Source organism: Balaenoptera physalus, assembly GCF_965194825.1.
Source record: "Balaenoptera physalus genome assembly, chromosome: 6".
NCBI classification, from domain to species: Eukaryota; Metazoa; Chordata; class Mammalia; order Artiodactyla; family Balaenopteridae; genus Balaenoptera; species Balaenoptera physalus.
This window is the reverse complement of record NC_138885.1, coordinates 39,911,958-39,939,195: the sequence shown is the minus strand read 5'-3', so window position 1 is coordinate 39,939,195 and position 27,238 is coordinate 39,911,958. Positions and strand designations below refer to the sequence as shown.

Here is a 27,238-nt window from a genome sequence, read left to right as displayed (position 1 = left end):
AATGGTCTTTATTAAAATTTGTCCAAAGAACCTTCAAAAAGAGATGAATTCCATTAACTTGCTCTAGAAGAATACTTATCGGATACACAGAAGTTCTCCAGGAAAATGCAGATAAATTGGGTATTGTAAATGGAGACACTTAGAAGTGTGGCTAATTTTATTTCTTATCCACTGAAGCAAAGACAGGCTCTGAAAAGGACCAGGTACAGGGGTCCATCCCCACAGCCCTGGGCAGATGGACCACTACCACTCGGCTTCACGCTGGCTCATTTACTTAGTGTTTTGCAATCCTTAATGTGCACAGCTGGCAGCTGAATGCAGGTTTGATACTAACAGTTTAGACATCTTTAGATGTAGCAGATGGAAAATTTTACACAAATAAAGTAGGAGAAAGTGTGCAATTAGGTTTTTATCTGCAGTTACATGATGCATCCTCTGTTTTAGTTTAGAACATCACCTTAGTGGGTGGCCATGATCTTTCCTTGTATCCAGGCCCTACCTTCTTGACACCACATTTGATGTTGGCTAAATGCCCATGTACCAAACTTTTGTTTTTGTTGAGTGTGAATGAAATAGGGAATGCAACAATCAGCAAAGGCATACCATCAGTGAGACTGTAGCAGTCCAGTACATTATGGCTACATTCCTTGCTAGTTAAGTCACTATGGTAAAATCCTTGGCAGGGTTTTTTTCAATAGTTTATTCATGATGTTCATTATTATGAGTTGTAAAGAGTATGAGAATTTCATTTTTAAAATGTCTTATGGAATGTATCACTTTCTTAGATCTTGTAGACATGCTGTGGAAACCATAACATAAAATATGAGTTACTTACAATAACTAATTTTAATCCCATCTGCTAAGTATGACAACATTAGCATTTCCACTTAATTAAAAACACCCTTAAAGCAGCAATGTTTTAATCACTCCATTTTATTTACTCTCCTCCGGTGTCACTTATAATTGTAACTTTTTATTTTTTAATAATGAGGGATTTTTTTTTTCTCCTTGCATCACACAAAAAAGTGCTGTCGATAATTAGCAGTCTTCTGTTATTAGTAGACTCAGGTGTCACAACTGTGTCTCATCCTCATTACAGTAAAAAATTTCACCTATCAGATTCATTATTGCTAGATAATGCGACTGAGAGCCTTTGCAGGCCCTCCAGAAAAGTAATTCAGCCAAGCAAAATTATCAGCTAATTATATTTAGAATCAAAAGCCCAACAACTATTTGCAGATAAATTGTATGAATTGAAGTGAATAGATCTGAATATTAAGATTCATAGATTTAGCAGATGATTTGTTAATTGGAATAAAAAGGTCATTTGCTAGTCATTTTAACAATAGATCAATTGGAACCCTATTTATTATTTAACTGGTAGTGCATAAGAATTGAAATGATGAATAATTGTATTATTGTCATGAGATGATAATTTTCTTCAAAATAACAAAATATGAGAAACTTAGAAGGAATTTTATAAATTTCTTTTAAAATAGTGTGGCAAATTTAATATATTTTAAAACACAGTCTTGATATAAATAATGTGTATAATAAGGTTTAGTATTTTAGAGGTCAAAATTATAACCAAAAATGGTGATTGTTTTTTTTCTTGATGAATTAGAAATATAACCACGAAGAAGATAATTTACAAATAAAAGTTGGAATCCAAATTTGTAAATTTTTTTTCTTCCTAAATCAAATAATGCCATTGCTCTCTCACTGTATTTTAATTAGCAGAGGTTTTTTTGGAAATGGCAGAGTACATGCTCATACGATGACTCAAAATGTAACTTGGCCTGCAATTTTCTTTCGGGGAACAGAACACTCTAATTCAAATCCATTATTAAAAAGCAGATAACGTGCACTTTCTGAAATGCCTGTGACTTCACTCTTTTGATTTTATATAATTATAAGAGAATGTTCATATGTATTTGCTTTTCGATTGGCAAAGCATTTTAAAACTGAGTGTCTTCAGATAAAGTGCATATTTTCTTTTTGTTCATAAAGAATATCCCCAGTTTATGTGCTCAAAACTTTTGTGAATGTTTTATAATGCAGTCACAGTACAGTTTTATAGCTGTGCTTATGATAAGAATTTCTACACATACCCTATTTATGTAAAAAAGAATATTAGATATTAGTTTGGATTTTGAAATTAATCATTGGTAACTAGATCCTGTGCCTTTCCACTGTGTTATCTTGTAACTGCTAGCAGTTCTCAAGCAAAACTTTGAACTCAGTATTTTTCCAAACTTTGCAGCTCAAAGTAAATACTTTTCATTTAAACTAATTTCAGTTATAAAATAGGGAAAACATCACCCACTTAAAAACAGCTTAAATTGCATGTACTTTGTCGCTGTAAATAAACAAGGTAAACATTGACATAACTTCAAACTATTCTTGGGTTGAAAAAAATCTGCAGTTCAAAATAAAATTCTGCCTTTGGTCAACATTTTGGATGCAATTCAAAGTTTCTCATAAAATAAACATATTTTAAAGAGTGTTTTGAATTTCACTGCATAATTCCTAGCCAACAGAAATTACAGTGGTATCTTTAAGGTTTATTATATGTCAGATCAATAGCCATTATGCAGGGCTAACACAGCCATCAAGATGCAATACCTTTCTTGTACTTAACCCTTACCGCTATGACATGAAGAAAAACTTCCTATAGGTAGGTGGTCCTTGGGGAAATCCTCTCACAAAGTGAAACTTTCTTGTTTCTTTGTTTAATAATAACAGTATTCTTTTTGGATAAAATGGAAAATGAGCTGAATTTTGAGTCAAGAAAGCAAAATATTCATTAAGGTAATCTTCATGAGAGTTTTTCAATAAAAGGGGGGAATAGTTCTACATCCTGCCTAATAAGTAACTATTCTGAAGCTTTAGCTTAAAATGAAAATGCCCCATCACAACAGATTGTAAATTTTTTTCTGATGCTTTTAAAAGTGCCTCGATGATTTCTACAGCTACAGTGTTAAAGTATTTGCTATTTTATTTAAACATTTTGGAAAATGAACATTCTGGGGCTTTGCAGCATTATTAAGAAAAGCTGTCCATACTTTACCATGTTGTTACATGTGTTTATCTGCTGATTATAAAATGTGTTAAACAGTATTTTAAAAACAAAAAAAAAAAAATGCAGAGCTGCGCTTTGATTAATTCAGTGAACAAAACATATGCTGTTGGTTCTGTTCTATGAAATTCATATATGATTAATAAAATCTTTTAAAAGAGCAACTTTGGCTTTTAGGATTGTACTGCCGACCATGTTCTTCATCCCAGTTAACTCTGGGCTCATACTGTTAACTTAGACAAACAAAACCACTTTCTGGCTCTGATGGTAATGTCTTTTTAATATATTTTTATCCTCTTTCTAAAATTTCTTTAGGTTGGAAGCTGTGTATTGTGGTTGTTACCCACTCTGTCCCAAAGATTTGGTTTATCCCGAAATATTTCCAGGTAGCTGCTTTAATGTACTTTCGTCTTTGTTGAGATTTAATACATGATTCATGCTAAATTAGAAAGTTTGAAAATAAACTTAGGCAGGAGCAATTGTTTATTTGGCAAGTCAACATGTTAGTGTTAAGGAAAATTTTATGTGTTTTAATACATTAGAGTAAGCTTATATTTACCATCTGTTCTTTTAAGATAACAAAAAAGCAAGTTTTCAAATAGCATTCTTCATTGTTAGCATACACATCCCATAATGATGGATTTTTATAAGCAGGTCAGTGTTGCTGCAATTGCTTACAGATTTTTTTTTAATGATATACACAGAGAAAAATTGAGGACTGAAAGTCACACCAAATTATTTCAACAATTGACTAGTTAATAATATGCAACTGTTGTACAGGGTACATACGGCTGTCATACTAGTTCTTTGAAAAAATTCTCATCACTAAATATATCACATATGCATTGTGTTACATTAGAATAATGTATTTTAATCACCCAAAGGAGATGTCTAAACAGCACAACTACACAGTCTTATTTAGCATTAAACATCCTTGTGAGCTGAGGTAACCTTATAAAATCATGCTTAAATAATGTAAAACACGAGGCGGCACAGAGCAATATGCATTTTTAATTAGTAAAGTGACTAATATCAAGTGTGTGCTTTGAGGTTTTTGTTTCATTAAAAATGTATCTGTTTTTCCTGCAGCTGAATATCTGTATTCTACACCTGAACAGCTTTCAAAAAGGCTCCAGAATTTCTGCAAGAGACCAGATATTGTAAGAAAACATCTCTATAAGGTAGTTATTGAGAAGAGATTTACGTGGTATAAATGCCATATTGAAGTACAAAGAAAAATCTTTAAAAAAAAAAACATTTAATTAACATACTAATGTTTAAAGGAAACATGCTAGGGAGGGATATTAGTTGTTACACTAACAAGGATTAATTAAACTGGATGCTAGTTGTATTAACCTAGGCCTTATGAAATACGTGCACTTAATGCACGGTACATGCTTTTTTTTTAATTTATTGTTTTCTAAGATGACTGTCCTTTACATTTAGCCCCAAGAGGCTTATAAAAATGAACCTGGATTAATGTAACTCATTAGTTTAAAAGGAAGTAAAGGAAAGATTCTACAATTATACTAATGAGGATAAGCCTTTCTTCCCATCAGAATGAAATCTTCAGTCCTCAAAAATTCAGGTGAATGACATTCATGAAGTTTGGTGTTCATTTTTTTAACTACTTTAAAGATGATTTTCGAAGAATCAAATGTTTCCTTTGTCCAGTTTAGTAAAATTACATAAAAACCCTCAGTTTGTTTAGAATTAGACTGTCAGTATCCTCTCTGAATGACAAAGGCAAAAGGAAAAGAGTTTAAATAGCATCATCATTCAGTTCCCTCATTCATTATCTCTTTTCCCTTGTTTGAATCAAGAATTTTACATTGTTGAACTAACAACACAAAGAGACCCTACTAAAAGTCTAAGTAATTGAACTGGGATAAATCTGCTTTATGAGTTTTGAAGGTGGCTCTAGGCCATGAGTAATATACCTTTTTATATTCTTTGAATGTAGCAACTTCATTTTATATAAATCCAGTATAGTTTACAATCTAGCAGTTTTATAATCCAGCATATTTTAATTTTCCTGTGTTAATATATAACCTTCCTACATGAAATACAGTTTGCTGCCTTTTTTCTCTCCTTTCCCTTGTCATGGCCTAAAATACATATTTACATAGTGATACATCAAAACGTGACTCTGTTTCTGCAGGAAACAGTTAAACTTCAAGAAAAAGGGAGAGAACCAAAAATGCAATTTAACACCCAATTTCAAGCTCATTATCTTTCATTGTCTATTAACTTGGCAATGGTTCAGAAGGTAGCTCATAATAGTTTAAAATGCTGACTGAACAGTTCCAGGCTTCAGTATTACTCCTTCAGTCAATACGATTGTATCGTATACATGGGAAGCTTCAAAGAGAAAACAGACTTCCAAGGTTTACATCCAGATTTCCTAATTTTGAAAGTTCAGTCGTGGTCTTGTTTGTGTAAAATATTAATTTAGTAGTTTCCCACGTGACAGACTATCAAAATGTGCAGATTATGAAAGTGAAGAAATAGAATAATATGTATTAATACAAATGGATTCATTTTCTACACATGACACAAAGCTATTTTCAATGAGTTTACCATTGAATTATTGATTTTTTTTTTCCTCCTGGTGAGTTTTTGGGCAATATTTTTTTTCAGTTTTATTGAGATATAATTCACATACTGCACTGTATAAGTTTAAGGTGTGCAGCGTAATGACAGACATGTATCGTGAAATGGTTACCACCACAAGTTTTAGTTATCACCCATCACCACATATCGGTACAAAAAAAGGGGCAGGGAGGAATGTTTTTACCTTGTGATGAAAATGGTGAAGCATTTATAATTGTATTTCCACCATCAAAATTTATCCGTTTTTAATTTGGCTTCCAGGTAGGCCTTATTATCCCTGTTATTTCGCATCTGCAAATCCTTAACCATTTCAAAAATTACTGCAACAGGTTGCTTTTAGTTACAATAAAAAACAGATCTCCAGTTGAAATATTTTAATACGGCTATTGCCGTAACATAGCTATAATTATTTATTTTACCAATAACTTCTGGAAAAACTTTGAAAGAATGTCAGCTTAGTGGTATGCTGTTAATATACCAAATTGTTCCTCCTATAGCTTAAAAGATAGCCTATACATTAAATGTTTTTTCATGTTACTATGGTTTACATATATTTTTAGTTCACGCATCCTAAAATGGTCCAGCTCAAAGTTTTATAAATTAGTGTTTCATGCATAAGCATTTATAAGAATTTATATATATAATTCCTATTACATACTTTTTACCATGGATTTTTTTTTCTTATAAATCTATTATACACTTTAATATATGTCCTCATTCATAGATTTTGATGACATTATATCCAAAAATGAATCTAAAAAATTAATAAATTAGTCCAAGAAATAGAGGTAATCAAGAGCTTTATAATGCAATTGTTAGGACAAACTGGTAAAAATCACAGGAAGGACCACAGATCTAGTTGGGTTGTTGTAATAAGATTTAGAGCTAAAACAGAAAAAGAATGCCTGCTAAACTTTATAATTAAGATATAATAAGTTATACTATTTTTTTACCTATGTTTTATAAATATACACATATCAGGTAACATTTGCCCTCACTAAATACCAGAGAATTATTTCCCCCAAGGCAGCTTTTTGCATACTTCTCTTATGCAATGGAAGAGACTTTTGTGTATACTATAAAGAGAGTGTTGGGGGGTTTTTTTAGATTTGTTCCCTTGGACAGTGCTGTTTTGCTTTTAAAAACATATGCTTCTAAGATCTAAAAGGATAGAATGTCACTGAATTCTTTAATTTGCTCCTTTTACATTTTTACACCTTACTCTCTTTTTCTGTTGTTAAAAGTTTACATTTTAAAATCATCTCAACTACTTATCATGTAGAGTTCACTTTAGGATAGGATTTTTCATATGGATTCACACTTAGAAATTTAATGACTAGAATAAGGCTACTAACACTTGGCTCTCTTCTCACATGAGACATTATACTTTCAATATGAGTGAGAGTTTGGAGGCTATAACTTGAAGCAGGATTTGAAACAGAATGCTAGTAACTGAAAAGCAGAAACAGAATTTGATACTTTTTTTTTCTTAAAGTGACTCTTTCTACTACAGAACTCTGTGCCCATGACTTCTCACCTGAAATGGTTTCAGACTTGAAATGTTTAAATTCCTCACGTGCGTGCGTGTTCCCTTTCTCTCTCCCTCTCTCTTGCTCTCTCTGTCTCTCTCACACACACACACGCATGCACACACACACACATTTTTCTTAAAATATTTAAAGAAATACATGCAGAAATTGTTTCTTAATTATTTTAAAAACAATGTTCTGAATTTTTAAAAATCTAAAACCATTTCTTAAAAAGTTTGCCACTAGGCTCAACCGTTGACTGCAGCTTTCTTGCACTTTCAGGACGCGTCCTTTTCTAAGTAGGTTAGACCCATTAGCCAAACACTTGCCACAGAGATAAAGTAGGTTTCACTTCATCTGGAATAGGGAGCTCTTTGATGACTCCTAAACCAAAGTTGAACACAAGATTCGAGAAGTAATCATAAAGTAATCAGCCAAGGATTAACTTCTTACAGTAACATCAGGCTTCCTTTTACAACCGAAGTAAGTCTAATACCGGGAAGTTGTAATTTTTGGCTCATTTTGACTATGGGAATTTACTTCCTGAAAGTTCCCAACAATTATTTGAGATCAGTACTTTATGCTTTTAGAGAAACTTTGATCATTATATTTTAAAATGCTTTAGAAGAAAATTTATGTTCACCCCCTTGTTACCGGTATTGAAAATAGCACAAGAGTACCAGTGGGGCAGTTGTATAAAATATATACCGCCCAGACTAACAGAATAGATTTTCATTCCCACCCTATTTTTCATTTAGTTTTATTTACAAATTGAGAGATATTCTGTGTGGGAAAAAAAAAAAGAGATGCCATTCTTCCTTTGCTTTACGAGGGTAAACTGTAGTTTCTTAAGTTTTTTCAGATGATAGCAGCTGATTTTTATTTTGTTCTCCTCTTCAAGTTTTTCAACATTCCAGAAACCTTTATAACCTGCTGTTATTTGGAGGAGAGGGCAATTTTCAGATTTCTGCCTAAAAGTGATTCCAAACAATGATTAAGCTTATAATTCAGACTCAGTGCCCAGAAAAGCCATTTGTGGTTTTGTCTTAATTATATCAGGCTATATCTCCCCGAACCACAGCCAAGCCACTTTAAGGTTCCTTCAAGAGACTGGTCACTTTATAGCCCCCTTTTAATTTGAGTTTCTACTCTAGATGTGAATAAGGTGGTACTCACTAGTATTAACACGCCTCCAAAGTCATTACTTTTTCCTTAAGAATGAACACTTAAAAGCTCGTGATGTTTTCAGAACTTCTAAAATCTCTCATTTGCACCAGCACAATTTAAAGCAAATTCTCAGTCTCGATCTCTCTCCCTCCCTCCCCACTACTCTTCCCTCTCTCTTTCTTCACGTCTTTCCTTGATTTTGTTTTGGCTTGGTTTTTCCTTGATTTGTTTAAGTAAAATAAAAGCAAAAACTCTTTAGCACAATAGATATACTCGGGGTGATTAAGATCAGTTCGAGGTTTTGGCTGCTTCTTTTTCTCTGCTACTAATTTGTAGCCTGGCTGTAGGTGAACTTCTTGGCCTCTATATGATTCATCTGTAAACTTGGAAGAATTCTTTTTTTCTTAATTCTTAATAGCATTTTCCCCCTGAGGCCCTGCTATAATGAAATAATGAATATAAACCCGTTTGTAAACTTGAAGTGCTTTATAAATTCCATGTAACAGTAATGGCATTTCTCTTGTGCCTTCACCACTTAAAAGTAAAATTCACATCCGCAAAAACATGTATTAAGAGTGTTGTGTATCTTATGTTTATAAAAGTTAAAAGTTGGATGATAAACTTCTAATAGCTGTCATCCATAACATAAACCAGGAAATATGTGTGCAGTCGAATGTACCCATTTGCAAAAAAAAGGGGGTAGGCAGCTTTCCCCAATGATTGGAAATACAGTTACACTTTAAACCAATCAGAAACTGGGATTTCCTGAGGTGATGAAACTCGAGAACCATTTACTTGGTGGCTTTTTGAAGTCTAATTGATGTAAATTATGCAAATTTGCAATATGAATTTTCAGCATGCTTTAGTCTTTCGGGTCGTTAATGCTTCCTCATTGCTTTCTCTTCTCTCCCTCCCCCTTACAGGGTGAAATAGCTCCTTTTTCTTGGGCAGCCCTACACGGTAAATTCAGGTCTCTGCTTACAGCAGAACCTAGGGAAGATTTGTGACAGATGGGGCTAAGTCACAAACTTGCAGCCTAAGGCAGAATCTGTAGAACTTTCCAGAGTGTGCCCATATTTACCTGATCAGAGAGAAAAGAAAATCTGCAGAGGAAGCTGAGCCTGGCTGCTTGTCATAGCTGACACAGAGCCATCTGCCACAAACCTGTGGCAGCTTCAGATCTCCAATCCCTGCCACCACCCCAACTCAAATTAAATACAGATTCCTAGAGACGTTATGATGGTTACACATGTCCTCGGCATCACATGGAGGAGACTGCTCAAAAAAAATATGTGGCCTGTTGTATAACCGCACTCATGTATCCCATATGTGGTGCCACATTGAATTTCCGGTTGAATCCGTTTTTATCCTTTGTACTGGATGACATGGTGCCTGAATTCTTTCTTTTTGCCGACACGATGGCAGCCAAACTACAGCTTCAAACACTCTCACTTGGCTGGGTTTCTACCTAGGTTGCCAGGTTATCATCGGAGCCTTCTTGTGTCCTCAAAGGGCCACAGGGTCTGAAAGGAGGACCAGAATGCTCCCAACTAATTGGGCAGCCATCTCAGAAATGTTTGTGGGCAAAGGGCTGCTTTAGCACTTTTCTTTTAGCAAATTAATGACTCCCTGGCACAGGGGTTTTTAAGTGAAGGTATTAATAAGGGGTCTGGCAGGTATTCCCATGATTCACAGAGTTACATTTGCATTTAATTTATCTTAAAGAAAGTTGCAGGATAAACAGCTGTAATTCAGACAAACATGGGAAATACACTAAGTGGGGCCATCTCAGCCATAAAATGAACACTGAGATACTTGTTTTAATTTTTTTCCAGGGATAAAAATAGAGGAATTAAAATACTTCTAACAAAACCAGTAATTTTGATATAAATATCCATCAAAAGTATTTGCATCCAGCTACAAATATAATCTTTTCAAGATAAATCACTTATGATTCCAATAGTCAAGCTGCTCTATTTGTTGATGTCAAGATGTTTTGAATGGCTAGATTGTAAAATAAATTTTTAATAAAGTGCCCACTGCAATTTTTAATTAACATATCTCATTTCAGTGTAAGTGTGTACATCTATCTGTATGTTTCTCGCTGAACACTCTCCTTGTGTCAGAGACAACGAATACAATTGTCTCTTTTCCGGATGAACAAGGATCTGTTTTGCAAATGTTGGTAAGATATTATGACATTTCCAAGATTTTCTTTGCATTCTGGAAAGCAGGAGGTAAACATTTGTAGTCATTAAGGTAGAGTCTGTTGATAAACCATCTTCTGTTTACTGGCAGGTAAATTGTAACTTTCCTAGCTTTTGAAATGAATAACTTCTATAAGCTGTACTGTGAGGAGCAGCCAGGAGAGAGGGGGATAGACAAGGGCCAAGCCTGGCTCTCTGGCTTTTAGAAGGGTTGAGTGATCCAGCAGGCATCCGAGATAGAGCGGGCACTGGTTCAAAAGTCTAGTCGGGCCCATTGCACAGGTAGCAAAAGCGTAAGCAGGACATCGATCAAGGTCAGGGGGCCAGAGAGAGCCCTCTGGATACAGGCAGACTTGCAGATCAGAGAAAGCAGCAGTTCAAGGCCCATGAGGTCAGGGAATTTAAAAGCAGGGAGAGTAAGGAGCAGAAACAACAAGCTCTGTCTTTGCACACAGTGAGAGCCATGTGTGTGATGGACATCTCAGCACTAGCTTTGAGTCCTCCTCCCCCTTCTGAGAAGGCACTGAACAAATTACCCCCGACCCATAAACAAAGAGCTCGGGAATTATTTGAGAAGTCCCTTCTGGTCTGAGACTGTGGAACTCGGAATCTATCAGTTATGCTCCTTTTGAGTGCAAAAGTTAAGATATAAATATGCCTAAGAGGTTCTCAGACTATTCTCCTGAGCAGGGTTTATCATCTAAAGAGATGCTTTAGTCAGAAAGGTGCCATGTCATAGATGATGTCTCTCAAAATAATATTATATGCTCACGGCCAAGAAACAGTGCTTAGTTTACTATGTTTCACTATCCTGCAAATAATGAGCTCACATTCTATAGTGAACAAGATAGTATATGCACAACTATCCATATATGTTTTTCTCGCTAAATTACTGTTCAGATAGTGCATCCAAAACATTTAAATATTTGCCTGATTTTGGCAAACAGAATATTGCAAGTTACCTGTGTATGGAGATTTTTTTTCTACACCCATAAACTCAAATCAAATTTTGTCTTTAGCTGTGCCCAGCATTACTTCTGGAATAAAAATTTACATTAAAGTGGTCACTTCTTAAAACTATGCTGTCGGATTTGGTATTAGTACAAATAAGCAATAAAAAGTTTTGTAAATGTGTAATTCTTAACATTTGAAAAGATAACTGTATCTGTGTATGTATGTGCATGTATGCTTCTCAACAGCCATGACATGGTGGCATGGAGGGTTATTAAGTAAGTTATCCCATATTTTGTTGAAGTCAGAGGATAATCAACGGTACAAGTTGACTCTTTATTTCCTGTTTCCCTTACTTTTCACTAAAGAGAGCAAACAGTCCCATTATTTCTTAGTTTTAGTATGGTTGTTGAAAAAAAAATTTTTTTTTTTGAGCATTCAATTCTGTTCCTTTTATTCTTTTTAAATTAATCATTAAACCAATTTTAATCTTAAATGTCTTTAAAAGTCTGCCCATTATCAACCTTGATACAATGTCCAGAATGCTTGTCCTGAATTTACCTAATCTGTGTTTCTGGCTAGGTGTTTCTATAATAAATAGAAGAGCATCTAGTTCTTAACTTACTCATTTATACCAGGTTAATCAGGAATAGGTCAAAAGACCTCTCCCCAAATGTTCCTGGTTTAACAAGCATCCTTCAAATACGGTTGAGTTTACATGCCCTGCTCTAGCTCTCAGTTCTTCAGACATGCCACATAAAGATGGCAGCACAATCAGTAAGTCAGTGGAAACTCAGCCATAGAGGACTGCACAAATTCATTTCAACACCTTGAAATGCATCTGGAAGCAAAGATTTCATTTTATGTTGAAGGTGTTAATTATATTTGATATTTTTAAAAGTAAAATCTGTTTTTGAGAAAGCATCTGCTACCCAGAAATACTATGAGCCGCAAAAAAATTTTCATTTAAGTCTCAAGATACTTTCTGTGGGTGATAGAATCAGTTTTCAAATGACAGTCCATGCTGTCTTTTAATGTTGACATATTCTATGAGACATATTCATATTCCTCTATTGACTATTGACAAGTATCACCCTGAGTGCCTTTCTGTTTCAGTGGAAAGCTGGAGAACATGTTTCATTTTAGCACTTGAATTCAGATACAGGACAACTGATGCTTCAATAATGTGCCCTCCCTTCAAAATTATTCATTAAGATGTAATTGGGAAAGTTTAAAAATATGCAACAATTCTACATGATGCTCAAAGACATGTACATACGTGATTAAAGTATAACAAAAAACTTGGGAATTAACACCAAATTTACAATAATGATTAAGTCAGAGGAGTGATGGTGGGAAGACCAGACATGTAACTGGGAGAGGCGTGCTTACTGTACAGTTAATCTTAAGCTGGGTCATAGCACACAAAGGCTTATTTCTACCCTTCATGACTTTTTACATGTCTTAAATGTTATTATTGGATATACCTTTTGATAGGAGCTATAGATACTTTGGTTACCATGTATAATATAAGAGCTCTAAATACTTTGCTACCGCACCATTCTTAACATTTCTCGACTCTAAACTATTGATGGAGTCAGAAAACCATTTTCCTCCAGACAGTGAAAGAAACTGCCCTAACCGCCAGTTTTGCGTGAGAAGAGTTTCCTCTGCTTACCTGGAGCCAAGGACTTAACCTTGACCCTGAAACAAACCATACCTAGGAAGAAAGTTAAACTTGACTGTCTGTGGGTTCCTTTTTCCTGGGGCTGATGATCACCATTTCTAAACTAATGCCTGTGGCGTTATAAATATAAGATGGAAAACTATAGCTCAATCAACTCCCTTTTGAAGAGTAAAGAGAGGAAGGTGTAGGAAGTTGTTATATCAGCCGGTCTTTTTTTATCTTGAAAAAGTCAGAGCTCTGTGGTAGGGCACAGAGCCGTCTGAGCTGCTAACCGCTCTGCCCACTTCCTGTACTGTTACCTGTCCCCTTTCCTCTTTAAGACACAAGGCTTTCGTTGCCATGAAAGGAGTCCTCCTAGTATCTTTAGGATGCCCTAGCTGCATGTGAGTTACGTATGACTTCAGGATCCGCACTCATCCTCTGGCCCGTTTCCCTAAATTGGAATTTGGCGTCAGTACCTTCAGGGGTCCTCCCATCACTTATCACCACCTTAGTGATTCCTTATTCTCTCCCATATCTCTGTGGTAATGACTTTCAACCCTAGGACGGGTTCCTCGTTGTTCCCATAAACTGATACAAAGAATTGATGTTTCCTGAGAGATAATCTAAAATGTTTACTGTCCTATCAGTTACTGCATTTAAATAGCAGACCTAAGATGGAGTGCTAGGAGATGTGATTTCTACTAGAAATACTTTTGTAACACTTTTCTCAAGAATTTGAAGTCCTTTATATTTGAAAATGTAATGTTTTGTCATCATTTCACAAGTGAGAAAATTAAGGCATCGTATTAAGGCTTATTTAAGAGCCAGACTGCCTTATAGAAACAGAAGGACGTTTTGTATAAGTCTTTCCCTGCATGGGATAGTGTCATTGTCACCTACCTGTCTTTCAGGAAGCACGAAGTTCAGTGTTTGTGACTCACTGGGAACCCCTGGTTCCCTACTATTTCTCCCCTCACCAGGTAGGAGAGTGCAAAGGGCAGCAGGGTGTGGCCCACGCAGTTGGTTACAGAAGGCGAACGAGAGGCCCTGTGGTGTTGCCGATATTTTAAGTGTTTTTATTTTTTTAATGTTTTTTAAATTTTGTTTATTTATTTTTATACAGCAGGTTCTTATTAGTTATCTATTTTATACATATTAGTGTATATATGTCAATCCCAATCTCCCAATTCATCCCACCATTAAGTGTTTTTATTATGACCATTATTATGTCTATAGGGAGTCTTTGGGTCTCTACATCCATCCCAGGCCCCTGCCACTCCCTGTGGTCTTACACCCTGGTGGACTTATACATCACATAACTTTCCTGGCCCTGCTGGTAAGCATTTATTTTGTAACGTCCCCATTTTAGCTGTGGGGAAACTGAGGGCTGAGATGAGGTTGAGTTGCTCTGGGTCCCACGGTGGTAGAGGCGGGTCTAGAACTCAGCCTCTTTCAGGAGGTTGCGGTCAATTCAACTGGTCAAGACCATCCCTTAAAGGAGGGGAAGAGGAACATATCTGGCTGTCCATCTTTTCCCCCTTCCCTCCTTCTCCTGCTTCTCAGGATACTATCAGAAGAAATATAGATGAAGATGTTGCTAGTACCTGACTGTAGATTTATTTCATGTTCCTCCTGGCCTGGCTGCACTTGTAGTCTAAGTAACCATGAGAAGAGGAATGCAAAAGGATTGATTCCTGGTCCTAAAATCTCAGACTTTGCGGTACCTGTGATGTTTCTGAACGGCTGAGTCTTCTTTATTGCCTTTTGCATCATACAAGGAGAAGTTGTCTATCAAATAGATAGAAGGCTGGCCCTTTATCCAAAAGGCAGCCCCCATGATCTCGCCCGGTGCAAGGGGCCTAGGGCAGAGGGAGCAGGTGGCATCAGTGGCAGAAGCACCTTTAATTGTGCAACATAGGGCCTGCTTCCTCTCATCCCAGATAGTAACCCAGAAATTACATCCTGAAACTTATTTCCCTAGAAAGAAAAGGAAGGGGAGGGATAACTTAAAAAGGAGATACTTCTAATATGGTATTAGACTGTAATTCATAGGGAAATTTATGCCTGAGATATGAATTTCTGAAAATAGGGGTTTTTTTAAAAAGGGAAACACACATCCTTAATTATAGAGTAATAAATACCAATGGTATATTATCTTCTGATATTTCCTTACACAGATATCAAAGCATGCAGCTGTTTTTGAAAACTGATAATCAAGTACAATATAAATATATTACATCTTGAGCTTACAGCACACCCTTCAACTAAGCAGCCTCATGGAGCACTTAACAGTGAGAAACAGAGCTGCTTAGAGTAGAAACCTAACTGAACAAATTAGCCTTGAATTGTAACTTAAGAATCATAGTCAAACCAAAACGCCTGGCCTTGCCAGGAAAGGCATTCCAAAGGCAAAGAGCACGCCAAGTAAAAAGGCTTTGCTTCAGGATTATGGAGGCAGTTCTCAAAAGCCAGCACAACTTAATGATCAATCAGAAAAATACAGAGCAGTAACTTCACAACCGAAGGATGCATAAAAATTGTACAAAGCATTAATAGTGGACTGGGGAGGGAGAATGGGATTTTAACAGAAAGTATTAAGGTCTTAGAAAACTATATTTATTGCTTTCCGTCCTGGCAGCAAAAAGAAAGAAAGAGAGACAAACGTGGTCAAAGAAAAGTACGTGGACAAATGCGGGGGGTAGGAAAGGAAATGAAGGTTAAACGAGGCCAATGTGATTCAGAATGAAAGGGAGGGAGGAGAATCTAAGGAACCAGCTGCGTTCCTAAATGTTACATGAAGAAGAGCTGAAATTGAGAGGGGGAGGTCTGGGTATTCTACTAAGTGGATTAATGTCTTCTTCCTGGGGTGTCTGAAGTTGCAGAGTTTGATTTATTTGGTACAGGATTTTATTGTGAAATTCTTAACGGGGGTGGGGGATACATAGGGACAATTATAAACACTTAGAAAGTAGAAAAGGGGAACGTGTAATGCTTTTCATAAATCTAACTATAATAAACATAGGGTTTGAAGCTATGGACACAGGTAAATGGTCAAAAAATATTTAGTCCATAATAGTAGAACTTAAAGGAAATGTAGACAAAACTTAAAAGACTAAAAAAAAAAAAAATTAATAACCACATAGATGTGTGAAGCCAAGGATTTTGAGTGACTTGGGGGCTAGTTTTATTGCCGCTCTCCTTTCTCCACCCATTTAAAAAAAATAAATCATAACTCTGGCATTTAGAAACCTACTCATGAACATCATTTATTAATATAAACTCAATCCTGTGCTGTTCTTTGGTGGGTGGTAAAAACATGAACTAATAAAACTGGCCTAAAACGACAGCAGGATGATCCTTTCAAAACACTGGAAAGCTATAGGGAAAGAAAAACTCCTAATTTGCTCTTTCACCTTTATTTTACTGAAGGAGAAAGTCAAAATGTGGAGTGGGTGTGGCTAAATCAGACTAGATGCTGAGGGAGATTTTAAAAGATTTTCCTAAACATGTACCAGAAGGGGGGAGGGCTTGCAACTTAGTGTGATTTATAGCAATTTATTAATCTGCTCATCTACTACCACATCTGGGGAAGGTGGCAAATAAGTAAGGCTCTCTGCCTTCTGCAGTGGAAGAGACTAGAGCAGAAATTTTAACTGTGTTCCCTGAGTGTAATGCTGCTGTCATCTGGCTGGTAACCAGTCCACAAACTTACTCGTTCAGGCATTTGTCTGGCCAATAACGTAAGAATCATTTAAACTGAAAATATGGATCAGGATGTATTTAAGAATTACTGATATGCAGCTATTAATCTTGAATGCAAATAGCATTATTTGGGGTGTGGGCAAATCAGTTAACTGGAACCACATGGAAAAGCACTTCGAATTTTTTTTAAATGCTGTGGGGAAAATGGCACTGCTGGAGAAGTTACAAATAAAAGACAGGAAAATATCTACAAAGAGAAAGGGTGGTAAAATGACTAAGCAAGGTGGTCTTGTTGCCTCCAACCTGCTGCATAAATTGTATCAGTAAACACATTACTAACAAAGAGCCAAATTCCTCTATTTCTCAAGCTGACCCAGCAGCAAGAGGAAGAAAACACAGAAAAGTGCAATGCCTGGTGCCTCAGGGTGACCCTCAAAGGTCATGTCTCTAATTTGTGTTAGAAATTGAGGGTACAGAACTAGAGGTTTGTGATGGTCACAGAGTGGACTTCGGCTTCTGAACACTTTTCTACCCCCTGTGAAGAATTTAGGACGTCATGGAGTTGAACTGGCATCTTAAATCCCAGGGACACGGTGGAAATTGTTTTGTGATCATAATGAATTAAGAGAAAGGGCATAAACGCATACATCTCTCCTTTTTCCTCCAGAGCCCAGAACCATGAGGGACCTTGTGCTCTCTGGTGCTTGCAGCTATGTTCCCTGGCTTTCAGTCGGCTTGGCTTTTCCTCTGTATTTCTAATGCTGTGATATCAGGCCAGAAAAAAAAGGAATCTACAAAATTGCAAATTGCAAAACAAAATGTGCGAGTGTGTGTGCGCGCGCGCGTGCGCGACGTAGCTCACTGAAGATAATGAATTGCAACACTATAAGCACCAAATATTAAAACTTAAAAATGTGTAAGTAATGAAGTTTTTAGGAAGCAAAATCTACTCGGAGTATTTATAGTCCTTTTTTTTTTTTTTTGTAAGAGGTTCCCCAGACTTCTGGGTGCATCATCAAACTGTCCTACTCGGCGAGGAGCGAGCAGCTGCGATTTGGCCCAAGGCACCACCTACCCAGAGTCACTACCAAATGTATTTTACATTTCCACTGTTAATAAAAGGGGGGGGGGCGAGAAAAGGCCTTTTTCCCCCCAGCATTCTGTGTTTCCTTTTGTCGCTGCCGTCAGCTGACACATGGAAAATGTGGTGCACGGTTTCGCTTGCCTTTAATCTGTAATTAAGGATTCCTTGTCTGGGGCTGGCTACCTCTTGCTCCTTGCCTCCCTGCCTCTCAAGTCTTCCGCCTTCGGTCGGGTTTGGCCCCGCGCCGCAGGCTGGGGGCTCGGGTGGCCCGACTGGGCCGCTGGCAGAGGGGCGGCGGCGGGGCGCGGGGGCCTCGGCCGGAAGAAGCGCTCGCCTGCCCGAAAGCGCGCGCCCCGGCGCCCGCCCCGAGCGTCGGGGCAGCGGCGCCGGAGCCTCCGAGAGCGCGAAGGGCTGGCCGAGGGTCCGGCGGGTCCAGGGCCTGCGGGCGCTCGCCGCGCTCCCTCTCCCCGGGGCCGATGTGCCCGAGCTCCGGTCCGCGGCGGCGCTCGCCCTCAATGCCCCGCTCGATCCCGGCCAAAGCGCGTGGAGGTAGTTGTACACCTCTCCCGGCGAGAGAAAACGGGACGCAGGGGCACGTCGAGGTCACGGAGTCCTCACCGAGCCTCCTCGGCGGCGCTTGATCCCAGAACCGAGAGCCAGAGGAGCCCCGAGGCCGCGGGGCGCGTCCCAGGCGGCGGGGCCGAGCGAGCCCCGGGCGACCGCCGCGCTCGCGCTCACAACTCGCTCGGACTCCCGGGCAAAGCCGTGCCGGCACGCGTACGCCGGCGCGCGCACAGCCCGACACGCGCACACTGTCACGCACACACGCGGGCACGCACCCCGGCACGCGCGCACCGACACTCACATGCTGACACACGCACACGTGGCGGATGGCCCAGTGCTACCCTGGCTCCCTCGCGCCGGGCTTGACTGGTCCCCCTCCGCACCTCCGGGAAGGCGGCGTAACCCTGGCGGGCAGAACTCTTCTCTGTTCGTCTAAGTATTTTATTGTACTTGGTTCCCTGAGTCGGCCAGTCTCATACCTCAGTGAGAGAATCCGACGGAGATGAAGCAAAAAGAATGATTTCTCTCCCCGCTGTCCTTTTTAAAAAATGTAACTTAAGCAAAAACAGAGATGGGAGTAGGGATGGGCTCGGGAACTCTCCAGGCAGGGATTCTGGCTATTAATTTTAAAATACTCCTCTTCGAATCTCTCATATATTCAGACTTGTGATTTCAACCCCACTGCCAGCCCTCAGGTCGCCTTTCTTTTCACCTCATACCTGTGTTTTGGATTGCAAACTGTTTCTCCTCCTGACCACCAATTGTTTGTTTAGGAGGCGCAAAGAGGCTGGGGGACAGAGGTTAAGCAGTGTTTGGGTAGGAGAATATTTAGAAGCGCCACATTGATTTCCAAAAAAACGTGGGAAAACGTTTAATCTCATTTTGAGGCATCTATGTTTTTAAAAGGGCCTCCTTCCTGCTAGTATTACTATTTATCATGAGGTATTTATTTGCATATACACATTTAAAACTGTATGTTTAAGAGAAAAATGCCTTTTGTTCTTGGTTTCAGCAGAGCCCTTTCCTTTTCTGTCCATCTAAGTTGTAGCATACTTTCCTCTCTTTCCCACCAATAGAGATTGTAGGCTAAAGTGGTGCACTCCAGTGACCAAATATAAGAAACCTTAGCCTGGCGTGTTGGTGACCATCGCTGGCATCTATCACTCAAGATTTTACCCCCTCTGGTTTGAAATGGTCCTCAAACTGTAGACCTGAACGTAGAGGTTGGTTGATTGTTTGTTTAAAATGTGAGAAGAGCAGTCCAGGAGTAAACCGAGGTAGGGGAAGGTGGCCTACCTAAGCCCAGCCTGGAAGCTAGAACAAGAACACTTGGGAAGTGCACTGAGAAGAGAATGTCTCTAAACAATGATAATCAGGGCTTTCAAAAACCATAAAACGGATTGAAATATCTGATTCATTATTTATTCATCCCAGGACAACTTTGCAAATCTGAGAATAGTGTTTGAAAACCGAGTGCCTTCTATTTTGTACATCAACTCAGCAGATGTGTCTCCCTTCCAAAATGTGGCCAAAGGGTTAAAACTGTAATTTTAGAAAGGAATCTCAGTAAATGACCTTAAGATCTGATACATATCCTTTTCTTTCTGGCAATAATATCCCCCAAAGAAAAAAATACATACTTATTGATATAATGATAATGTTTCTCATTCTGAGTAGAAGTGTCAGAATGATTCCCGTTTGTGGAAGTGTTTTCAAAACTGCGAGTACACTTTCACTACTATGAGAGCTGATGAGCCAATGAAGGGGAACTTCTTTTAACTCCATAATAGCAGGTTATACAGTAAATGAACAATGATGGTCAAATAGCCAATTATGGTATAAATATCCGTTGTTTACAGAGAGGTGTTAAATGAGCCTTTGGAGTACAAAGGATTAGACTCATCTAAGCTACCATTTGTTCTTCAACCCATTATGTCTTCCCTTAGAAAGGCCAGTGCCGTTGTAGGTAATATGCACACAGAGCATACTTCTCTGTGTTGATTTTAGTTTGCTTTATTTCAATGCACACTGTTGTTTACTTTTTAAAATTTAAATAAATGTCAGCATTGTATAATTTCTATGTTAACAAAGCAGTGAGCAAAATCCCTTGTATGTTTATAAAATATTATTGTTTAATTCACATAGTTTAGAAATTCCAAATGTTGAGAATAGGAAGGAGGCCAAATACCATCTGTTTATAACTATGATGCATCGTAATATGTGTACTTTTAAAAGGAGTTTGGTCAATCATGCCACTAATTTATCTGCTCGGAATATGTTGAAGATTTAAAATGTAATTTACAGGATTACTTTTAGTGCGTTGCATCCAACTGTGAGTTGTAAAGAAATCGGTCTCTTCTGTTTTTCTCAAATTAATCATGTAACAACCCCAATTAATGGGGGCTGTTAAATGTGTCGCTTTTTGCTTAGCTCCAGAATTCTTCTAACTTTGGCTCAGTCTACCTTCTTGATGTTGATAAAAACTCCAAGGACAAATGAAACAAAACACTCCTAGCTGTGTCTTTCTGCCAGGAGATAGTCACTTAGAATGGGAGGCAGGATATGATAGCTAATAATTAGCTAGCATCAGCTCTGAGAAATTACCTGTGAAATACCCTTTGGTACTGGGTTGAAAAACAACATTTGACATTCTCTGTTTTAAAATAGTACATGCTTGTCCCCAAGATTTCTGATTTAACTTACCTTTTATTTCAGATGCATCTAAATGCATACCATGAAACAAAGGGAGTACATTTACTTGCAATAGATGAGCAGGTTTGGGATTTTATTTTTAAGTTACACACTCAAGTTTAGTGCGAAATTCCTTGCCTTGCAAACTGGAGAAATTCGGCAACAGGGCCTTCAATTCAGGGCAGACATAGTGTCGAAGTCCAGTGGTGGCTTTAGGGTCTCCCATCAGGGGGTCTCTTTCTCAAGAAGGAGGAACTAAAAACTCTCATGTCCTGAAAAAGGTTTGGAAAATGTGATAAAAAACATTGATAAGCAAATGATAGTTCCTAGATTGATTTTTTAGCAAGGTCGAATCAGTAGAAAGCTACGCCTTGAAATGCTTTGATAGACAAATACCCGCAGAAATATCAAAACATTCTCCCAGTCACTGGTGGGTGTCATGGGTCCTTTACTTCTCAGTTTTTTCAACGGGCGCTGTATACAGCAGCTTCTTTGTCCATTAAGCAATATCTGTTTTCTCAAACATTTTAGTTTTAGCAGCTTCCTCTAAAATTCTATCAACCTAGATTATTTACTTACACATAATTAAGAACATTAAGAGTCCCTTTTCCAAGTAAACAAGCTGAACTATATATACTTTTTAAAAAATCTAATTGTAACATTTTTTAAATCTGGATTTTTTTCCTTTCTGGTCTGATTTTTTTCCCCATAAAATGAACCCACTGGGTCTTTATGTTATAGAGATATGCTCAGGCTTGGTTTCCTTTGAGTTACAATAGGAAAATGCCAGACCCATTTTTTTTTCCTAAGTAATTGCTGAAGTGTAGAGAGTAGAAGAGAGAGTACAAAACAGAAAGAAATGTGAGGGATACAGAAGAAAGAAATTGGAGAAGGTGGAGGGGAAGGGAGATGAGAGAAGCAAAAGATGTAACTGGGATAAAAGAAGCCTATCAAACAAAGCTTTCAAAATTTCTTTGATTGGCATAAGACATTAAAATCATCATCATTTCCAAATAAAACCTAGATTGTTGCATTGAGATATTAAACAGCCATGGGAAACTCTTAAGTGAACCTTGATTGATACTTGTGGACCAGTTTTTCCATTCAAGCCCAACTTTTTTTTTTGGCTGAACCCAGGCCCTCGGCAGTGAGAACACAGAGTCCTAACCACTGAACTGCCAGGGAATTCCGTCAAGCCTAACATTTTTAAGAGAAACTTATATTAGATACCCGTATCCTCACTAGGAGGTGGAGAAGGAGGAGTAGAGACATTCTCTGCTTTTAAAGCATTTATGATATAGAAGTAAGCCATACATACACAAAATAAGACTATGTATAATGCATTGTTATATGTTACCTACTGTCAGGGTAAAAATAAAGAATATTTTAAATAGAGGAATTATTCAGACATGCTTTCCTTCCGAGTACCTTGGCTAGCAGTTAAATGCTAAACCAGTTAAGCAAGTCTTTAAATGTATAAACCCTTTGGAATCCCGAAGTCTAATAAATTGCAGTAGACATATAATTGAGATTGAAATTGGCATGTAGGTGTGCATTTCATGTTTCCTTTGGAGCTGACTTAGTACCATGGCAACAAGCCACATATGCACATAAGTCGTTGTATAGTCATGCTATCTTGACGACCAAAATCACTTTATAAAATATACTTTAATAAGTTACTACAGAGCCTTGAAGTTAAGCCATATAATTTAACCAATACTCAGTGGGCATTTCTAGGTATCATATATAAATTGGGTAAATGATAAAAAGAAAAGCATTAAGAATAAGAAAATGTATGGGGAAACTATTTGCTTCTTCCAATTAATCTAAAACACACCAGAAGGTTTTCTCATTTTGTTTTTTATGAAGAATTACTGACCCAAAGAAAAGTCAAATGAGGACTACAACTAAACAATAAAAGCAACAATAACAACAACAAATAAAAACATTGCTTTTTTTAGGAGAGAAATATGAAAAGTAGTAAATTTATCCATTTTAAGAATTAAAAAGAAAAGACATAAAATTTAATACACACAGTGAATAATAAATATTCTTCTAGTTTCATATGATGGCTAATTAAGAAAAAAAGCCCATGAGGAAAATTTGGAAGAGAGACAAATATAACAAGGTAATTAACTCTTTGCTCCTTCAGCCTTAAAGGAGAAAGAGCAGAGTGAGATTTCTTAAGTTTGGACCTGCAGCAACCTCAGAGATCAAATCTGCCTCTGCAAGAGAAATAGAAGGATTCTAGTAGCGCTGCATCTCAAGTCAAGTCTTGTTATTGGCCCCGCTCTGACCTTGGCACCCCAAAGTCTCAGTCCCAGGGTTCTTTTCTCTTTGATTGAATTCCTGCCTTTTATCACAGACAGCAGCTTCGTTCTCATGGACCTTCAGCGATGGAATTCACTATCTGGTATTCGTTCTCTTACATTTGGGTCGTCCTTGATAGTTGAGGATGTACTTTTTCATCCATCATCTAATTTAGTCTTGCTAATACCCTTCTGATATAGGTAAACCATAGCTTTAATCCCAGACTTCAGAAGCAACTCAAAATAGTACTGCTAGTACATTGCAGAGTTGGGATTAGAAGCCATATCACACGGTGCCCGGTTTCCCCCTTTCCTTCAGACTGGACTTCATACTTTGTTCTTTATTTAAATTATGGGCGTTAAGAATCTATTACAATCACTGCCTTTGTATTGGGTGGAGAGAAGAAGGAAAAGAAAGAGCAGAAGCAGAGGGGGATGGGGAAGAAGAAAAAGAAAGGAAGAGAAAAAACAAAACAATCCCTACAGGTTTTTCTGTGAAATGGGGAAGAATAAATCTTTCAGTTGCCCCCTCTTCTGCTTGCAGAGGTTAGTAAAGAGAGAAGCACATCCTAAAATTTGTATCATATAAAGAAAAAACTAATTCCAAGCTATCCCAATGCTTTGTGTTTTAAAGGATAGAAATCCATTGACAGAGCTCTTTAATGAGTTCTTGGCTATGCATGCGTAGGCCACAAGGTTGATTTTGAGTACAAGATGGAGAAATATTCTGTTTATGAAATTAAAGGAATTTGGGGAAATTGAAAAAAAAACCTGGTAGAGAGGAAAAGAAAATAGTCATAGGATGGAGAGACATTAGCTAGAACTTAACATATCCAGCAACAAATTCCCCATGGTGGGATATAGTTGATTATTAATTTTTTTTTATTAGATGGGTATATTACACTCAGTTCTCAGCTTATACTCCAATGTAATCTCCATCTGTAACCCCAAAACTCCACTGAAAATCTGAGACACAAAACTGGCTTGATTTATTTCCACGTTTGGGGAATGAAGGCATAGACAAGGCAGACAAGAGTGACATTGCAGGAGGCATGATTTAAAATAAAGACATAGAATGTTATGGAAGCAGGAAATAAGGACAGAAGATGATTAGGAGAAATGGAAGCCCCCAAGAATGAATACTAAGAAACAAGGAAACCCATATTACAGGAGATATTGGGAAAAACCAGCTAATTTGTTGATGCTGTAGACACTTGATATTTTTGGCTGGTCAGCATCTACCTAACCTTGTATTAGAATCTAAAGTCCGATTTGAGGAATTAATTCTTTCTTACTGAATATAATCAGGCCTAGGAATTGAAACTTGCTTTGAATAGAGGAACAAAAAGACAACACTGGAATTCCAGTTCACCTGACCTAGCGCAGCCCAACCAGCTGTTATTGGGTTCTGCTTCCTAACCTCCACAGCTCCTGGGGCTCCATCCGATCCCAAGCTCAGATGTCCAGCCTCCCTTTGATATGGTTCTCTATCCCTGGGATTCTGTCAGTTGCAGAAAAACAGAAAAACTTGGCTCAACTGAGTTGCTCTGGGAAAATTATCATTTCAGAAGCAAGAAATGTGGATGTAGAGTGGCTGCATCATCCCACTGATATGTTAGCTTCCCGTTGGCTATCCTCTTACGTTCACAAGAAGGCTACAGAAATCCAGTCATCACATCTTCACCACATCCCTCTTTTCAGACACAGGAGAAGGGATTTTTCTTTCTTGCTTGGGTCTCTTTCTGCAATTAAGGAAAGCTTTTCCCAGAAGCCCATTAGGAGAATTTCCCACACGTCTCATATATGCATAAACTGGTAGCAGGGATGGGAATGGCTTCTATTCAGTTAAGACCTAACTCGGAACCATATGGGTGAGGGATAATTAGATCCATGAACAAAACTAGTGTGCAGTTCACAAAGATAAGAGGGAGGAGATGACTGTTGGGTCAGTAAAACATACTTCTTCCAATAAATACATTTATGTCTTATTTATTCAGATTTGTTCTCTGTGGCTTGCAAAGAATTCTAATTAATACACTTGGTTACAGCTACCACTGGGATTATTTAAATTGTAGATAGCTTTCTATATATATACATATATATGTATATATGTATACATATATATATGACTTGCTTTTACTTTCAAAGTTCTTTTCTTTTTTTGTTCTGTTTTTATGTACATGAAAGAATGAGTTGGATTTTAGAACTGTATTTTTTAATCTTCTACATGTCCAGCATTTATTGATCATGACTTTAATTTCCCAGTAATAATTTCCCCCCAAATCTCTAATGCCTCATTTTTACATTTATTCATACATTCCTTTCTTGTTCATTCAGAGATTCATCTCGTCATTAATTTCTTCTTCTTTTTTTCAAAAACTTGTTATGAGTTATCTAATATGTATGTGGAAGGCATTGGGTTAGCAAGGAAAAACAAACCAACAAATGTTAAACCACATTTGTGTAACCTTAAAATTAAGCATTTTTTATAACATTTTTTATAACATTTTTAAAAGGGGAGCAATGAGACAAAAATGAAGCGTGCATGGACGTTCCCAGTCTTCCCTCATTTGCTAGCATGGTTTCTTGTGCTCTGAAGTGAGTCCTGCCCTGAGAGTCCTGCTTTGACAGACAAGGTCTTTTAAGCTTTAGGCATGAGAATAGGGAGGAAAGGAAGAGAGAACAAAAGTTGAAAAGGTTAAGTTTGGGGGAGGAGGTTATCTTGATGTGAGACTGGAATTTGAAGACAGATGTAAAGGCGCAGAAGCAGCTGCGGCATGTGAGCCACTGGATGGGGGAAGCAAAAGGGGATTTTTAAGGTTCTCTGTTCCCTTCATCATGTTCAAGAAAACAAATGAAGAGCTTGAGTTATTCTGAAATTATTTGTGGTTGCTGCACTATCGTGTGTTTTTATAACCATGATGTTGTTCATGTGGGTTATTGTTTTGTAATATCCAGGGCTCTATCTGATTGTGTGTGACAAAAATCAACTCACATTAATCAGGCATAAAATTTGGCTTATGTGTCAAAAAGTTTCAGGAGATGATCTTGGATATTATGAGAACTCCATCCTCTAGGATCTGGCTCAGTCTGTCTGTCTGTCTGTCTTTCTGTCTCTCTTTCTCATTCTAAGTCCCTCCTCTGCATTGTTTTCTTTCTCTAGAAGGCTATCTCAGTATGGTGGGAAAGATGACTCATGGTATTTCACGTGATCTTTACAGCCTGAGAAGAGAGAATCGATCATATCTAGCATCTAAGTCAGACCCTGGTAAAAATGACACTGTCCACCCTACCTGAGTCACTTTCCTGCACTTGTGGGAGATGGAGGAGAACCGAGCAAGACATAATTTCAGATGACTGCTCCAGTGTTACAGTGGGATGACTCCTTCAATCCATATTACAAGAAACTTTCTAGCTATTGGGCAGAGGAACATGTGATATAGGTAACATTGCATCTCTTGTTAATCAAATGTCCTCTCAGTTGAGTTATTTAGAGCGCTATATGGGGTTGAATTTTTACTTAAATTTAAGTGTGTAGTTGTCTTCTCAAATGTTGTTCAGAGACTTACACTCCAAGTAGCTTTGAAATGAAAATTGATGGATGTGCAGAAAAACATGGAAATAGAGCCACAAGACAAAGTTAGGATAAATGAAAGTAATATTCATCACTGTA

General features: G+C 37.7%; 1 protein-coding gene and 1 long non-coding RNA gene across 5 annotated transcripts in view; one reads left to right on the top strand and one right to left on the bottom strand.

The window, feature by feature from the left end:
• Positions 1 to 26,780, bottom strand: part of LOC309662451 — a 52,083-nt gene extending 25,303 nt beyond the window's left edge. The window contains exon 1 of the long non-coding RNA XR_014264695.1: positions 18,867 to 26,780. This is a non-coding gene — a long non-coding RNA (uncharacterized lncRNA). The remainder of the gene's footprint in view (positions 1 to 18,866) is intronic.
• GTDC1 (glycosyltransferase like domain containing 1) overlaps positions 1 to 27,238 on the top strand; it is a 392,967-nt gene that overhangs the window by 336,042 nt on the left and 29,687 nt on the right. For 2 of the 4 annotated variants that reach the window (XM_082465033.1, XM_082465035.1), the window contains 3 exons: positions 3,395 to 3,465; positions 4,169 to 4,260; positions 9,312 to 10,453. In XM_082465033.1, the coding sequence (XP_082321159.1) occupies positions 3,395 to 3,465; positions 4,169 to 4,260; positions 9,312 to 9,395 (247 nt within the window). In that variant the 3' untranslated portion in view covers positions 9,396 to 10,453. The other 2 variants (XM_082465032.1, XM_082465034.1) reach the window with 2 other exon arrangements.